This window comes from Hordeum vulgare, chromosome 3H (assembly GCF_904849725.1).
Source record: "Hordeum vulgare subsp. vulgare chromosome 3H, MorexV3_pseudomolecules_assembly, whole genome shotgun sequence".
Lineage (NCBI taxonomy): Eukaryota > Viridiplantae > Streptophyta > Magnoliopsida > Poales > Poaceae > Hordeum > Hordeum vulgare.
The window spans coordinates 596,367,540-596,385,756 of NC_058520.1; the positions used below are offsets into that span (position 1 = coordinate 596,367,540).

Sequence of the window (18,217 nt, forward strand, 5' to 3'; positions counted from 1 at the left end):
AAACTAGGTGATGTGTGTCTAGTGGCGAAGACAGGGGGGCCAGCAGAGGTCCTGCCCCCTCATAACATGGATTTGCTACTAATATTTTCATGAGTAATACAAATTTAGTGATTTTTACTGCTAGAAGACTATCTTCCTGATGTTTGGCCCTCCCCAACTTGTTTAAACTGCACCCAGCCCTGTGATCCATTTTTCTGGCTTCGTCATTGTGCGTGTCTCGTTGGTGCCTCTATATTCCGATGCAGAGGCATCCCTATATGTTGAGGTGTGCTCCAACAATTTTAAGTTGCCGGTAACATAAAGCGATGTTTTAATTGTTTTGATTTTGTTTTAAGTTGAGATGTGCTTAAATACTTGTAGTCGTCGCTAGGTTCTTTACGAATCTGAATGTATTTTTAATTATTTTTTATTGGTTCTACTATCATAATTGAAGATGAATTGATCGAGAATTTTCTAAAAAAAAAGATAACAAGCTAGTATACAGTACTCTCAAAGCCATTTCCATTCCCATCCAAATCGGACGGCTGGCTAGCCACCCCACACCCCCCCACACACACGAGAGAAGGAGAATAAGGCACAGGAGGAACCAGCTCGAGGCAGCTGTCGCAGCAAATCCCGGAGCCTGAAACGGCCCCCTCCATCCGTCGCAAGCGAGGATAAATCCGCAGCACACCCCCACCCCAGGAAAAGGGGAAAAAAACAGGCATGCACAGCACAACCAACCAAGCGTACCGGACGCGAGCTCGACGACTGAAAAATCGCAAACCCCGGCAAGGAGGAAGCTTCCGCGAAGCTCACTCCCGCCCCCGTCCTCCGCCTATTTATCGCCGCCTCCCTCCTCCGCCTCCACCCACCCCACACATCTCCATCAACCCATCCCTCCGTCCTTCCTTCCCTCCACCCCCCGCCGCATTCGTCTCCTTCCCGTCCCGGAAGAGGAAGATGAAGCTCTCCATGCAGTCGCTGGCCCGGAAGCTCTCCATCCCGTCGCCCAAGCGGGGCAAGAAGCAGCAGCAGCAGGAGGAAAGCGGCAAGCGGGGCATCTCCCGGAGCGAGGCGCCGTCGTTCGCGTCGGCCTCGTCCTCCTCCACCGCCTCGTCGTCTGCCTCCGAGGACGCGCCGGCGAGGGCGTCCACGCCGCGGTCCGTGCTCCCCGCCGAGATCTCGCGGCGGGAGCTGGAGGCCGTGCTCCGGCGGCTGGGCCACGAGGAGCCCTCCGACGACGAGCTCGACGCCGTGGCCGCCATCGCCGCCGCCGGCGAGGCCGGCCCCGAGGACGAGCTCATGGAGGCGTTCAACGTGTTCGACGCCGACGGCGACGGCCGCATCACCGCCGAGGAGCTCCGCGGCGTCATGGTCGCCATCCTCGGCGGCGAGGCCGACGGGTGCAGCCTCGACGACTGCCGCCGTATGATCGGCGGCGTCGACGCCGACGGCGACGGCTTCGTCGGCTTCCAGGACTTCGCGCGCATGATGATGGTGTCCACCACCGCGGCGGCCGGCCCGAGATTCCTGTGAAGCGAACCAACCCGTCGATGGATCCACGGCGCCAGGCTCCTCTGCTCCCGCTCTGTTGTGCTCGCCCCCGCCCCCGCCCCCGCCCCGACTTTCCCGCCAAATTTCGGACGATGGCAGCGATGCATGAGCTTCTTCTTCCTTTTGGCGCGCACCGTATAACGAGGATCATCCTGCTCGAAGTAGTCTACTACGTACTCCTAAAAGGAGAGCAGCCGCTAGTTAAATCACGACATGTAAAATTTGTTGGTGAGCTGGATCGACCGAGGGTGTGTGCGTGTGTTGGCAATGAGAAATGCTTTGTTGCTTGGTTTTTTTTACAACAAACGATCCTACTCCGGCCAGCTACTGCTAATATAAGCACTATTGTTTTTATTTAATTAAGTCAATATCATTAGAATCATCATTTAATAAGTTTTAGAGTATACATTTTTATTGTAAAAGTTCAGATTGTTTTTGCTACATTTGATCAAACTCTATAATTTTTGACTTAGGTCAACAATAATACGCAGATTAAATAAAAACGAACTGAGTAGTAGTACAATTGTTTGGGTTGGAAGTATTGAGGCCTGGAGCTGGAGGGGAAACCTGTTGGCGTCGCAGGTGGAATGATTGATGATTTCGACGAGAGCCCGACCTGACCGGTGCGGCCAGGCCATGAGTGAGCGAGTGAGTGAGTGAATGAATGAATGAATGATGGGCAACGTGGCGACTGGCGACGCTCCGATGCTCTCTGCTCTCTGCTTTCTCTAGTCCAATCGAAGTAAACGACCACGACGTGCCAGTAGCACAAACATCGGGTAGGGTAGCGTTGCCAGAAGAACGATTGGTTAGATGCTTTAAGTTCATTCAGACCATCGATTAGATTAGATTAAATTAGATGCGGGAGTGATATTATCCTAGGATTAGGAAACCATAGCAGAGACATCGGCACCAAACAGCTGTCAACAAAGCTTGAAATACGTACTACTAGTAGAGTATAACGGTGGCTGATTCCCGCTTGTTTTTTTAGACAGATTCCCGTTTATTTTTGGATTCCACCATCATCACTGACATGATAGCGAGGGAACGATGCTGGCTGGCCTAGCACAGCTTGAAGGCCATTCAAAGCTTCTGCTGCCGCGTACCGCACTAGGCACTGCCGATCTAGGGGGAGCACATCGCATCGCACCAGTTAATGGGGTTGCACAAGTGAGGGGGCCGGTGCACGCGATGCTACGGTACGAAGAGGCATTCACTTGCCAATGGTCCATTCTCATGGAAATTCTGATGAATCTTGTTACTGGAGTTCCAGATGAATTTTGCTAGCCAAAAATGAAGAAAAACCTGTCGCGATGGCTAAAGTTTTTTTTTTCTTCTTTTTTTAGCGATTGATCAACAATCAAAAGATGAGTGATATTGATTGACATATGCAGTCTCCAAACGCTTGCATAGACTACTCGGCGAACTTAGCAAATCTGATCCCAAACATGCGCCGACGCGCCGATACATCTTTGTTCGCGGGCAGTGATCGATCACTTGTCAATTGTCTTCTTCCATAACTAGATACCTCATTAATAAATTATCAAATCCATACATTTGCATGTAATGTATACATTCTAAATCTTTGACGACAGTCGTTCTCTTTCAAGTCTTTGTTCACGTCCGTGTCCATGTGTGACACACATAAGACCTGTGAAGGGACACTCTATTGGCACGACAAGATAAAATAGGATATATGACACAAACCAGCCCACACGAGGCGCCATCGTCTCTCATGTTCTACTCCTTTTCGTCAGACCTCGTGGCCTTGATGTCGCTAGTCAAGGTGAGGTCCACTGTAGACCCTTTGTGGTCGGAGCCTGACTTCTCACATGGCCACACATCTCCTGCCGGATCCAAGTGCCATTTGCGTGGACACAATGAATTCCTCTCAGATCAAGTCAACTCCTCCTAGGTGGGGTGGATAGCTATGTGGATGACCATCTCATGCCCGACCAGCTTGGGATGAGATTCTAGTCCACAGACCATGAAATCTCGAAGTTGGATCCGGTGCCCGTCATGACGAAAAACCCCGAAGGTCATCGAAACGGAGCTTGTGGGTGGACTGGATTGGTTAGGATTTGATCCGAAATAAGGATGCACACGAAACCAACATGGATCGCTTTCGACGTGACGGACGCACCCACACACATTTGGGTCTCCTCATATCCGCCTTAGATTTGGATTGAGTACGAGCATTATGGGTCAGCCCAAACATATAAATCGGTTTGAGGCGTTCAACTATGTAACTTTTTGTGACCGATCATTAACTGAGTCTTCCGACCGAATGTATAGAAAGCCTTTGATGATTCCGGCCCATAGATGCTTTGCTCCGTTGAATATTTGAGACGGTGAACATGGTCTCTGCTTCATCAAGGCCCAAGATAAGCCTGCAACAGTTTATCAGAAGGTGGTACCCCTTGTTTCATCTCCCTTCCACTTACATTTTCTTCACCTTAGAGCATCTATAACCGAACCCCTTATATCCGTCTCAACGTTCGAACAGGCCGTTCGAACAGTGACCGGTCACAAAAACACGATTCAACTGGACCCTTATACCCGTCTCAAACATAAGGATTGACCGGCATGCCTCATATTCATCTTAGATATGAGGACGTCCAAATAGTCCGTCATGTAGAACGCATCCTCATTCGGGAGCACTGATTCTCTTTCTTTGCTTTACTTTTTTCTTTCTCTTTCTTCTTTTTCATCAATCATGTGCAAGTGTGAGGACAAATGGATAATTTGGCCGTCCATTTGATCATATTGCCTTTTTATTGGCATTCAGAAGTCTGTGTGCTACTTCTAGTAAACAGTCTCCTGATATTTCCCTCGAAGTTCATTGCTGCCAAACCTACGTGCAAGTGTCGCTTTTTGTATCCATTTTTTAAGTTCAAAATGATGCACTTTTGGCGCGCAAAACCTGATGAACACCTTCCTGTTCATCACCATCATCAGCTATCGCCCGGTGGTTGAGGCTACTAATCATACATTAATCCAAGAGAAGAGAAAGGGGAATACAATGATCCATCTTGTACTCACTGCTCACACTGTCTCCTAACTATCTGCTGATCAGGCGATCGAAGGTGGACCCTAGCTAACTTGTAACTAAAGCTGGGACCTTTGCGATGCATGTGATGCTAGGTAAATTGCCAAGCAAATGTTGTCGTTGTCGTTGTTTGCACATACTACTACTCAACCTCGGTAAACTGCCTTGGAGTTTCTTGGCAGCGACTCGAGGTGCAGCGGCGTCGGTAGCCTTGACCAACGCCACTGTGCTAGGCCCTACAAAAGACAAAGATGCCAGAATGAGAGTTTTTTACCTTTTACTAGAGGAAATTTCTGGCATCTTGCATGCAGATGCAGGGTCTCTGCCGACGTCTTACCTCCCTATCTTTGGTTAATCACCCCTACAAAACAGATCAGCAATCCAAATTTCTAAACCTTTGCTGTCCCTTTCGCTCCCGCTTTCTGGGGAGTTGCCGTTGTTATGCGAAACTGCCAAAAAATCACCATCACTGGTACAAGCATACGTTCATAGAAAATATAAGAGTCAAAGAAGAGTGCTCTGTGCTCCCTAATGAATTTCAAAAACAATAACATCATAATAGTGCTCTGCGCTGCGTGCTCTGATGTGGTCTTGGACAAGAAAAATGGAATATAATACATATGTACCTCACTGCTTGATCTTTTACAATCCATTTACCCGCCCTATCAACTGCAAAGGGCATCTCAAACGTGGATCAACAAATCGCCGCAAATGCCCGGACGAAATTGTCCCAATATTTTTATCATCCAACGACTGTCTTCGGTACACCCGCAACAAAATGTATAAAGGAGAACGTTTATCCACTTTTTGTTGTACACTACAGAGCAATACGAGGTGGGTATACGTATGACTGCCTGTAATGTATAATATAAGGTGGGCATACGTTTTCCTTCTACGTTTTATGAAGGAGAAGAGTGTACCGAAGCAAAAGTGTAAAAAAATAGATGGGTTTGGACAACATTTGAATGCGGACAGAAGGCGCGCGTACATGGGACGAGGCGCGAGGGACGCTCTCGGCTGGCGCACCGCTGCAATGCTGGCTTCAGTGACCGGACTAGCATGAATGCGACGATGACATTTTGGAACAGTGTCGGCTGATTTGAATGCATGACAATTGCTTCGCACGGAAAAGGGCACACATTGTTTGGGATGGATCGTGGTGTCGGGCGCGTGCTTGGCAGTGCTCCGGGCGGCCGTAAGGCACCCCCTGGTTGCTTTCGATTTGAGGGAAAACAAACGCCCTAACCGGTTTGTACATGAATGAGGTATCACGTTGGATGAGAAAACAGTTTTGGACTGCTTGGTCCATATGTATGCAAACGGTTTGAGGGCCATGAATGGTGAATCATGCCTTTTGAAAACATCATTCTTGTGGAGTGTGGCTTCAATGATTCGTGCCATGTCAAATGAGCAAGATATGCGGAGATGCTCTCCTCACTTGCCAATGGATTGTTCTTACAAAAATGCTGCCTTAGTCTTGCCACCGAAATTCCCGATGAATTTTGTTAGCCAGGAACAAAAAACTTGTCGTCGTTTGCATCTCCTCATTTGTTTTTCGAAAATTTGCAGTCTTCTCCTCTAACGTTTGCATACATTATTCGTATTACTTTTGACTGGCGGAGCTTTATGAAGGTCAAACTAAGCCATGCCCCCCACCCCCTCATAAGAAAACATGTACATATGCCTTAGTATTCTCTTCATTTTAATATACAAGACCACAAACCCATATTATATATACCAAGGCAAAAGTTAACGCCTTTTAAATCAGTGTTGCAAGACAACTTATCTCTTTGTTTGTCATGCAAATTAATATGTACTTTTTTTTATCTCAAGCAACTATATTTGCGCTTTCCCCAGCCCATGCACCCCGGATTTCATCTCAAGCTCCGCCAATGTGCATATGGTTTTGTTTATCTTATTTTATCAAAATCGTTTCATCAAGTTTCAAGATAGGTTCAAAGATCGTTGATTTTCTCATAGCATGTTGTGCATCTGTACGTTGTAAAAGCCATCATTTCTTTTTCCCTCTTCCGTCTCTGGATGATAGGACACTCATCCCGTTGAAGTTTCATCCATGACCCCGTGGATCCTCCTCCCTGTGCACATGTCCTCCGGGCGGCGAGGAGGGGAATCTCGGTGCCTCAACTCCACCTACTTGTTAGCTCATGTACTTCTCGAGTTTCTCCATTAGGACCAGGTTGATTGAGCTCCGGCATAGATTCCTGCCTCTCTTTGGACAGCAAGATTAGGGTTTCTCGTCATGAGTGCGCGTCGGTGAGATATAGTGTTAGACCCTTCAAATCGATTCAAGAGTTGAATGACAATGACCCCGACTCTGAAGAGTTTCTGGCTTCCATCGACAAGGTGAAGCCGACTCTAATAGGGAAGCGATGAGAGTGGTGCGTCAACATCTCATTCTGGCAGCGATAGTGGTCGATGCATGATCCTTAGTGTACTTTCTATTATCATGTTTGGGATGCTTTGTGCTTCTCATGAACCTTTATAATACATTTAGGTTTTAGCCTCTCTTCGGAAACAAATCCTTGTTTCATCCATTCCACTTGCCATTTTCTTATGCGAGGACAACTGGATAATTTTCCACCGGCTTCATCGCATTGTCTTTCTTTTATCTTTCAGAAACCTGTGTGCTAATTCCACTACTGCTGTTCAGAACAACCTGGTTAGTGTTCCCCTGGAGATCTGTGACCTTTGCCGCCTTTCTGTTTCTTTTTAAGCTTGAAGAACCACTTTTTGGCGCGCAAAACCTGATGAACCCCGGCCCGTTAATCATCATCAGCTATTGCCTGGTGGCTGAAGCTACTAATCATACATTAATCCCAAAGAAACGGGAAAGTGAAACACAATGATGCATCTTCAACCCACAGTGTCTCTCACGAGGAGATGTATCGTACGGCGCTGGCAAATTAACGCGGCAAGGAACTGCAGCTAATCCAGTAGATTATTGTGCTGATATGGTAGCCATGGGCCCTAGCTAGCTTAACTAAAGCCGGGATCCTTGGGGTGCATGTGGTGCTAGGTAAATTGCCAAGCAAATGTTGTCGTTGTCTTGCACAGACTACACACAGCTCGGTAAACTGCCTTGGAGTTTCTCGTCAGCGACTCGAGGCGCGGCAGCGTCGGTCGTTTGACCAACGCCGCTGTGCTAGCTTGGCCCTTCAGAGGTGAGGACATAATTACCTTTTTTTCTGCGAGTTTTACCGTCTCTGCCGACGTCTAACCTTTCTCTCTAGTTAATCACCCATGCAAACAGATTAGCAGTCCAAATTTGTCTACCTTTGCTTTCCCGCTTTCTGGCGAGCTGCCGGTGATGTGCGAAGCTGCCAGCAAAATCACAGTCACTGATCCAACCAACCACACGCTCTTAGAAAATAGGAGGTCAAACAAGGGCGCTCTGCGCTCTCTGATGCGGTCCTTGACCAGAAAAGATGGAATATATGTACCTCTGCCACTGTAGAACAGCAGTACTCGTAATACTATTCTGCTAGCTGCAACGATCAGTCCACAGCACATGAGTCGGCATCTTTGCCCTGAAATTTCTCCGGCTTTTTTTTTTATGATGGCTCTGCTCGGCTCCATCTTTCGTCTAGTTAGATCATCTATAATTGTAAATGGTAAGCAGGGCCGGTCCATACATTTCTGAGACCCTGGGGCGAGACAACTAAATGGGGTCCTTGTAGAAAGATAAAAATTTGGAACGTGTCATATTTTTTTTCTCACTACCAGATAAACATTTTCTAGAAGACATCTCACCAAACAATTTGCAAAAAAGAAGAGACTAAAAGAGTTAACACAGGGAACAAAAGCACCTGGATATGGGCTCGATCTTGATGTGAAATTGTCAATGTATCTTCGCAGATCAGCAAGGCCACAACTCTCATACTCCTTCCCCCCTTCTCATCTCTTGAATCTTCCCTGTGCTCCCTACACTCTCTCTGTCTCCGAGTCTCTCAGATCCGAGGAAGCTTTGAAGAGCAAGCCTGCAGTAGAAGAGGTAAAAGAGAATTGAAGATGTTAGATGGAGCAATGAGAGCCAGCGAGCCAGGCTATTTAACACGAATCTGGCGCCGTTAAGGATGGAGAAAATTATTACTGGATTAGGAAAAGGAGGGAGACGTTGAGGATGGAAATAGAGAAGATTGGGGAAGGAAATAGCACTGTTGGTCTTCATTAATGCCGGCACGGGAGCGGCGGCCTCAAATCTGATGCGGGAGCGGCGGCGTTGTTCCATGAATTGGAGAATTTGGAGAAGGAGGCAAGGAGGGCAGGAAGCGAGGAGACCGGAGAGATGAAGCGATCGATTAATTGCTTTGGTAGGTGAAGGTGACTGCTAGGCTGCTCGCTACGTGCTGGGTTTGGGCCTTTTTTCTTTAATTTTTTTGGACCTTAAATCCTAATACGTATATAGGACTATTACTGGGCCGGGGCCCCTACCTCCCAGGGGCCCAGGGCGGGCGCCCCGTTGCCCCGGCCTGTGGGCCGGCCCTGATGGTAAGTCATCCTCACGACCCCCGTCCCCCGTGTCGCCATTCCTGGCGCCTCGGAGGAAACCCTAGATCCAGGCCCCCAAGCTCCCTCTCCTCCCTCCCCTCGGATCGTCCCTGTCGGAGGAGCGGCGGGCAAAGTCTGCGCCGGCTCCCGTGAAGGTGGAGGCGGGGCCTTGTCCTTTGTCCACTGACAGGGGCGGGACCAAGGTGGCGCGGCGGCTCTCGTGAGATCCGCGGCATGGAAGCACGCACGGGACGACGCGCGATGGGAGTGCGGGTGTCGGGAGGAAGCGCGGCGGCTCGCGCTCGCGAGATCCGCGGCGAGGACGTGTGCACGGGAGGGGCGCGACAACGGTGCGTGCGGCGAGGCCGCGGCTGCGGGAGTGGGCGGACGACACGTGCAGCAACGTCGAGGCGAGGCGCAGGGCTTTCCGGCGGATGTGCGACGCCGGCTACGGGCGGGACTGGCCAACCGGGGCCTTCCTGGTAGTGGCCGGTGCGAGTGGTGGAGCGGTCTGCGGCGGCGGCTGCGGGCAGGGCCGGCCAGATCTTGGCCCTTCCTGGCCATGGCGGGTGGAGCGGTGTGCGGCGGTGGCTGCGGGCAGGCCGACCAGATCTTGGCCCTTCCTGGCCATGGCGGGTGGAGCGGTCTGCGGCGGTGGCTGCGAACAGGGCCGACCAGATCTTGGCCCTTCCTGGCCATGGCGGGTGCGGCGGTCTGCAGCGGTGGCTGCGTGCAGGGCCGGTCAGATCTAGGCCCTTTCTTACCGTGGCTGGAGGCGCGGACCGCCGTGGTGGCCGCGTGCGGGGACGGCCAGCTCTGCCCCCCTGGCTCGTGGCTGATGCGAGTGGTGGAATGGACCGCGGTGCGCGGTATCGAGATGTCGGTGCTTCGCCATGTTTCGAACTAGGCGTGAGGAGGGGCAGCTCCAGATCTATTGGTGGGTGCGTCCGGAGTGCTGTCTCCGACGTAGGTTTGAAATTTTTCCGCACGAAAGTCCTGCTCTTTGCCGGTGATGACAACATCCGTCGATGTAGTTTCCTTGTTGAACGCCTCACCGAGGAGATCTTGCAGCTCTCTTGTCATCGAGTGTGGTCTCCGGGTGAAAACCAAGATCTGCCTTGTTGGATCGACGATGACGGCGTCCTCGACGTCGTTTCTTTGTTGGAAGCATCATTTTGGAGATTTGTCCTCTTGATGGGAGCACACGGTTTGTGGCTAGGTGCCCAGCTCGGAGTTGAAGGTGGCGGCGCGACGATAGGGTCTGTGGTGGCGTGTCCGTCGAGGGTTGGCTGTTGTCCACCGGTGTTAGGGCATTAGAGCACTATTGTCATGCACACAACGCCAGTCAAGCCATGTTGGATGTCCTTTCTGTTGGAAATATGCCCTAGAGGCAATAATAAAATGGTTGTTATCATATTTCCTTGTTCATGATAATCGTCTATCGTTCATGCTATAATTGTATTAACAGGAAACAGTAATACATGTGTGAATGAATAGATCACAATGTGTCCCTAGCAAGCCTCTAGTTGGCTAGCTCGTTGGTCAATAGATGATCATGGTTTCCTGATCATGGACATTGGATGTCATTGATAACGGGATCACATCATTGGGAGAATGATGTGGTGGACAAGACCCAATCCTAAGCCTAGCACTAGATCGTATTGTTCGTATGCTAATGCTTTTCTAATGTCAAGTATCTTTTCCTTCGACCGTGAGATTGTGCAACTCCCGGATACCGTAGGAGTGCTTTGGGTGTATCAAACATCACAACGTAACTGGGTGACTATAAAGGTGCACTACGGGTACCTCCGAAAGTGTCTGTTGGGTTGGCACGAATCGAGATCGGGATTTGTCACTCCGTGTGACGGAGAGGTATCTCTGGGCCCACTCGGTAGAACATCATCATGAGCTCAATGTGACTAAGGAGTTAGTCACACGATGACGTGCTACGGAACGAGTAAAGAGACTTACCGGTAACGAGATTGAACAAGGTATAGGTATACCGACGATCGAATCTCGGGCAAGTTCTATACCGACAGACAAAGGGAATCGTATACGGGATTGATTGAATCCTTGACATCGTGGTTTATCCGATGAGATCATCGTGGAGCTAGTGGGAGCCACCATGGGTATCCAGACCCCGCTGATGGTTATTGGCCAGAGAGGTGTCTCGGTCATGTCTGCCTGTCTCCCGAACCCGTAGGGTCTACACACTTAAGGTTCGATGACGCTAGGGTTATAGGGAATTCTTGTACGAGGTTATCTAAAGTTGTTCGGAGTCCCGGATGAGATCCCGGACGTCACGAGGAGCTCCGGAATGGTCCGGCGGTAAAGATTGATATATAGGACGGATGGTGTCGGACACCGGAAGTGTTTCGGGCATCACCGGTAACATACCGGTGTTGGAAATATGCCCTAGAGGCAATAATAAATTAGTTATTATTATATTTCTTAGTTCATGATAATCGTTTATTATCCATGCTATAATTGTATTGATTGGAAACACAATACTTGTGTGGATACATAGACAAAATACTGTCCCTAGTAAGCCTCTAGTTGACTAGCTCGTTGATCAAAGATGGTCAAGGTTTCCTGGCCATAGGCAAGTGTTGTCACTTGATAACGGGATCACATCATTAGGAGAATCATGTGATGGACTAGACCCAAACTAATAGACGTAGCATGTTGATCGTGTCATTTTGTTGCTACTGTTTTCTGCGTGTCAAGTATTTATTCCTATGACCATGAGATCATATAACTCACTGACACCGGAGGAATACTTTGTGTGTATCAAACGTCGCAACGTAACTGGCTGACTATAAAGATGCTCTACAGGTATCTCCGAAGGTGTTAGTTGAGTTAGTATGGATCAAGACTGGGATTTGTCACTCCGTGTGACGGAGAGGTATCTCGGGACCCACTCGGTAATACATCATCACACACAAAGCCTTGCAAGCAATGTAACTTAGTGTAAGTTGCGGGATCTTGTATTACGGAACGAGTAAAGAGACTTGTCGATAAACGAGATTGAAATAGGTATGCGGATACTGACGATCGAATGTCGGGCAAGTAACATACCGAAGGACAAAGGGAATGACATACGAGATTATACGAATCCTTGGCACTGAGGTTCAAACGATAAGATCTTCGTAGAATATGTAGGATCCAATATGGGCATCCAGGTCCCGCTATTGGATATTGACCGAGGAGTCTCTCGGGTCATGTCTACATAGTTCTCGAACCCGCAGGGTCTGCACACTTAAGGTTCGACGTTGTTTTATGCGTATTTGAGTTATATGGTTGGTTACCGAATGTTGTTCGGAGTCCCGGATGAGATCACGGACGTCACGAGGGTTTCCGGAATGGTCCGGAAACGAAGATTGATATATAGGATGACCTCATTTGATTACCGGAAGGTTTTCAGAGTTACCGGGAATGTACCGGGAATGACGAATGGGTTCCGGTAGTTCACCGGGGGGGGCAACCCACCCCGGGGAATCCCATAGGCCTTGGGGGAGACACATCAGCCCTTAGTGGGCTGGTGGGACAGCCCACAAGTTCCCTATGCGCCAAGGAGAAGAAAATCAAGAGAGAAAGAAAAAAAAAGGAGGAGGTGGGAAGGAAGGGGGACTCCCTCCCACCAAACCTAGTCCAACTCGGTTTGGGGGGGGGGGGGAGAGTCCTCCCCCTTGGACTCGGCCGACCCCCTTGGGGCTCCTTGAGCCCGAAGGCAAGGCCCCCTCCCTCCCACCTATATATACGGAGGTTTTAGGGCTGATTTGAGACGACTTTTCCACGGCAGCCCGACCACATACCTCCACGGTTTTTCCTCTAGATCGCGTTTCTGCGGAGCTCGGGCGGAGCCCTGCTGAGACAAGGTCATCACCAACCTCCGGAGCGTCGTCACGCTGCCGGAGAACTCTTCTACCTCTCCGTCTCTCTTGCTGGATCAAGAAGGCCGAGATCATCGTCGAGCTGTACGTGTGCTGAACGCGGAGGTGCCGTCCGTTCCGTACTAGATCGTGGGACTGATCGCGGGATTGTTCGCGGGGCGGATCGAGGGACGTGAGGACGTTCCACTACATCAACCGCGTTCTCTAACGCTTCTGCTGTACGGTCTACAAGGGTACGTAGATCACTCATCCCCTCTCGTAGATGGACATCACCATGATAGGTCTTCGTGCGCGTAGGAATTTTTTTGTTTCCCTTGCGACGTTCCCCAACACTGGTATCAGAGCCAGGTTCATGCGTAGATGTCTTCTCGAGTAGAACACAAAAAAAAGGTTTTGTGGGCGGTGATGTGCGTTTTGCTGCCCTCCTTAGTCTTTTCTTGATTTCGCTGTATTGTTGGATCGAAGCGGCTCGGACCGACATTACTCGTACGCTTACGAGAGACTGGTTTCATCGCTACGAGTAACTCCGTTGCTCAAAGATGACTGGCGGGTGTCAGTTTCTCCAACTTTAGTTGAATCGGAATTGACCGAGGAGGTCCTTGGATGAGGTTAAATAGCAACTCATATATCTCCGTTGTGGTGTTTGCGTAAGTAAGATGCGATCCTACTAGATACCCATGGTCACCACGTAAAACATGCAACAACAAAATTAGAGGACGTCTAACTTGTTTTTGCAGGGTATGCTTGTGATGTGATATGGCCAATGATGTGATGTGATATATTGGATGTATGAGATGATCATGTTGTAATAGTTAATATCGACTTGCACGTCGATGGTACGGCAACCAGCAGGAGCCATAGGGTTGTCTTTATAACTAACGTTTGTACTTGCAGATGCGTTTACTATTTTGCTAGGACGTAGCTTTAGTAGTAATAGCATGAGTAGCACGACAACCCCGATGGCGACACGTTGATGGAGATCATGGTGTGACGCCGGTGACAAGAAGATCGTGCCGGTGCTTTGGTGATGGAGATTAAGAAGCACGTGATGATGGCCATATCATGTCACTTATGAATTGCATGTGATGTTAATCCTTTTATGAACCTTATTTTGCTTAGAACGACGGTAACATTATGAGGTGATCTCTCACTAAAAAATTTCAAGACGAAATTGTGTTCTCCCCGACTGTGCACCGTTGCTACAGTTCATCGTTTCGAGACACCACGTGATGATCGGGTGTGATAGACTCAACGTTCACATACAACGGGTGCAAAACAGTTGCGCACGCGGAACACTCGGGTTAAGCTTGACGAGCCTAGCATGTGCAGACATGGCCTCGGAACACATGAGACCGAAAGGTCGAGCATGAATCGTATAGTTGATATGATTAGCATAGAGATGCTTACCACTGAAACTATTCTCGACTCACGTGATGATCGGACTTGAGATAGCGGATTTGGATCATGTACCACTCAAATGACTAGAGAGATGTACTTTTTGAGTGGGAGTTCTTAAGTAATATGATTAATTGAACTAATTGTCATGAACATAGTCTAATGGTCTTTGCGAATTACGATGTAGCTTGCGCTATAGCTCTACTGTTTTTATATGTTCCTAGAGAAAATTTAGTTGAAAATTGATAGTAGCAAACTTTGCAGACTGAGTCTGTAAAATCGAGGATTGTCCTCGTTGCTGCGCAGAAGGCTTATGTCCTTAATGCACCACTCGGTGTGCTGCACCTCGAGCGTCGTCTGTGGATGCTGTGAACATCCGACATACACGTTTCTGATGACTACACGATAGTTCAGTGCAAAATACTTAAATGGCTTAGAAGCAAGGCGCCGAAAACGTTTTAAAACATCACGGAACATAAGTGATGTTCTAAAGAGATGAAATTGTGATTTCATGCTTGTGCCCTTGTTAAGAGGTACGAGACCTCCAAACAAGATTCTTTGTCCACAAAGTAAAGGAGAAAAGCTCAATCGTTGAGCGTGTGCTCAGATTGTCTGAGTACAACAATCACTTGAATCAAGTGGGAGTTAATCTTCCAGATGAGATAGTGATGGTTCTCCAAAGTCACTGCCACCAAGCTGTGAGAGCTTCGTGATGAACTATAACATATCAAGGATAGATACAATGATCCTTGAGTGATTCGTGATGTTCTGACACTGCGAATGTAGAAATCAAAAAGGAGCATCAATAGTTGATGGTTAGTAAAACCACTAAGTTTCAAGAAAGGCGAGGGCTAGAAGGGATACTTCGTGAAAACGACAAAACAGTTGCTGCGCTAATGAAGAGACCCAAGACTAAACCCAAACCCGAGACTAAGTGCTTCTGTAATGAGGGGAACAGTCACTGAGGCGGAGCAACTCTAGATACTTGGTAGATAAGAAGGCTGGCAAAAGTCGGGAGAAATATATTTGATATACATAATGTTGATGTGTACTTTACTAGTACTCCTAGTAGCATGAGGGTATTGGATACCGGTTCGGTTGCTAAGTGATTAGTAACACGAAATGAAAGCTACGGCATAAACGGAGACTAGCTAAAGGCGAGGTGACGATACGTGTTGGAAGTGTTTCCAAGGTTGATATGATCAAACGTCGCACGCTCCCTCTACCATCGGGATTGGTGTTAAACCTAAATAATTGTTATTTGGTGCTTGCGTTAAGCATGAACATGATTGGATCGTGTTTATTGCAATACAATTATTCATTTAAAGAGAATAATGGTTACTCTATTTTCTTGAATAATCACCTTCAATGGTTTATTGAATCTTGATCATAGTGTTACACATGTTCATGATATTGGTGCCAAAAGATACGAGTTGATGATGATAGTACCACTTACTTGTGGCACTGCCGCTTGAGTCATGTTAGTATAAATTGCATGAAGAGGCTCCATGCTGATGGATCTTTGTACTCACCTGATTTCGAATCACTAGTGACATGCAAACCATACCACATGAGCAAGGCCTTGTTTTCATTGAGATGAAATGAGATAGTAACTTGTTGGAAGTGATACATTTTGATGTATGCAGTCCAATGGGTACTGAGGCACGCAATGGATATCATTATGTTCTTACTTCACTGACGATTTGAGTAGATACAGGAGTATTTACTTAATGAATCACAAGTCTGAAATGTTGAAAAGTTCAAATCCGTTTCAGAGTGAAGTTCGTCGTAACAAGAGGATAAACTGTCTATGATATGATCATAGAAATGAATATCTGAGTTACGAGTTTTGGTACACAGTTAAGACAATGTGGAAATTGTTTCGCAGTTCATGCCACCTGGAACATCATGGTGTGATGATGTGTCTGAACGTCATAGCCACGCACTATTTGGTATGGTGCATACTATGATGTCTCTTATCGAATTACCACTATCGTTTATGGGTTATGCATTAGAGACAACCGCACTCACTTTAAATAGGGCACCGCGTATTTCCGTTGAGATGACACAGTATAGACTGAGGTTTAGAGAAATCTAAACTGTCGTTTCTTGAAAGTTTGGGGTTTCGACACTTATGTGAAAAAGTTTCAATCTGATAAGCTCGAACCCAAAGCGGATAAATGCTTCTTCATAGGGTATCCAAAACAGTTGGGTACATCTCCTATCTCAGATCCGAAAGCAAAGTGTTTGTTTCTAGAAACGGATCCTTTCTCGAGGAAAGGTTTCTCTCGAAGAATTGAGTGGGAGGGTAGTAGAACTTGATGAGGTTATTGAACCATCACTTCAACCAGTGTGTAGCAGGGCGCAGGAAGTTGTTCCTGTGGCGCCTACACCAATTGAAGTGGAAGCTGATGATGGTGATCATTGAGCTTCGAATCAAGTTACTACAAACCTCGTAGGTCGACAAGGTCGCGTACTGCTGCAGAGTAGTACGGTAACCCTGTCTTGGAGGTCATGTTGTTGAGCAACAATGAACCTACGAGTTATGGAGAAAGCGATGGTGGGCCCAGATTCCGACAAATGGCTGGAAGCCATGAAATCCGAGAGAGGATCCATGGATGAAAACAAAGTGTAGACTTTGGAAGAATTACTTGATGGTCATAGGACTATTGAGTAAAGATGGATCTTTAAAGGAAAACAGACAATGATGGTGATAAGTCACTATTAAGAAAAGCTCGACTTGTCGCAAAGATGTTTTCGACAAGATCAAACAGTTGACTATGATGAGACTTTCTCACTCGTAGCGATGCTAAAGGTGTGTTAGAATTATGTTAGTTGTTGATGCATTATTTATGAAATATTGCACGTAGGATGTCAAAACATTGTTTCCTCGACGGTTTCCTTGAGCAAACATTGTATGTGATACAACCAGGAGGTTTTGTCGATCCTAAAGATACTAACAAGTATGCAAGCTCCAGCGATCCTTCAATGGACTGGTGCAAGCATCTCGGAGTTGGAATATATATACTTTGATGAGATGATCAAAGATTTTGGGTTTGTACAAGGTTTATGAGAAACTTGTATTTCCAAAGAAGTGAGTGGGAGCACTATAGAATTTCTGATAAGTATATATGGTTGACATATTGTGGATCAGAAGTAATGTAGAATTTCTGTAAAGCATACAAGGTTGTTTGAAAGGAGTTTTTCAAAGGAATACCTAGATTGCGCTACTTGAACTTTGAGCATCAAAGATCTATGGAGATAGATCGAAAGCGCTTAATAGAAGTTTCAACAAGATGCATGCCTTGACAAGTTTTTGAAGGAGTTCAAAATAGATCAGTAAAGAAGGAGTTCTTGGTTGCGTTGTAAGGTGTGAATTTGAGTAAGACTCAAAACCCGACCACGGCAGAATAAAGAGAATAGACGAAGGTCCTCTTCTATGCCTTAGCCGTAGAATCTAAAGTATGCCATGCTGTGTACCGCACCTGATGTGTGCCTTGACTCAAAGTCTGTTGAGAGGTACAGAGAGTGATCCATGATTGAATCACTAGAAGCGGTCAAAATTTATCCTTAGTAACTAATGGACTAAGGAATTTTTCTCGATTATGGTGGTGGTTAAAGAGTTCGTCGTAAAGGGTTACGTCGATGCAAGCTTTGACACTAATCCGAATAACTGTGAGTAGTGAAACGGATTCGTATAGTAGAGTAGATATTTGGAGCATTTCCGAATAGCACGTAGTAGCAGCATCTATAAGATGACATAAAGATTTGTAAAGAACGCACGGATCTGAAAGTTTCAGAACCGTTGACTAAAACCTCTCTCACGAGCAAGACG

General features: G+C 47.4%; 1 protein-coding gene across 1 annotated transcript; it reads left to right on the plus strand.

Annotated features, from left to right (window-relative positions):
* The first annotated feature begins 703 nt into the window (after nucleotides 1-703).
* LOC123445489 (probable calcium-binding protein CML35) lies at nucleotides 704-1,895 on the plus strand. Its single transcript, XM_045122476.1, has one exon. The coding sequence runs from the start codon at nucleotides 706-708 to the stop codon at nucleotides 1,516-1,518; it is 813 nt and encodes a 270-aa protein (XP_044978411.1). The 5' UTR covers nucleotides 704-705; the 3' UTR covers nucleotides 1,519-1,895.
* The last annotated feature ends 16,322 nt before the right edge of the window (nucleotides 1,896-18,217 follow it).

What these genes read in the sequence shown, in the direction of transcription:
- LOC123445489 (XM_045122476.1), top strand. Translation starts at nt 706, where the DNA reads ATGCACAGCACAACCAACCAAGCGTACCGGACGCGAGCTCGACGACTG.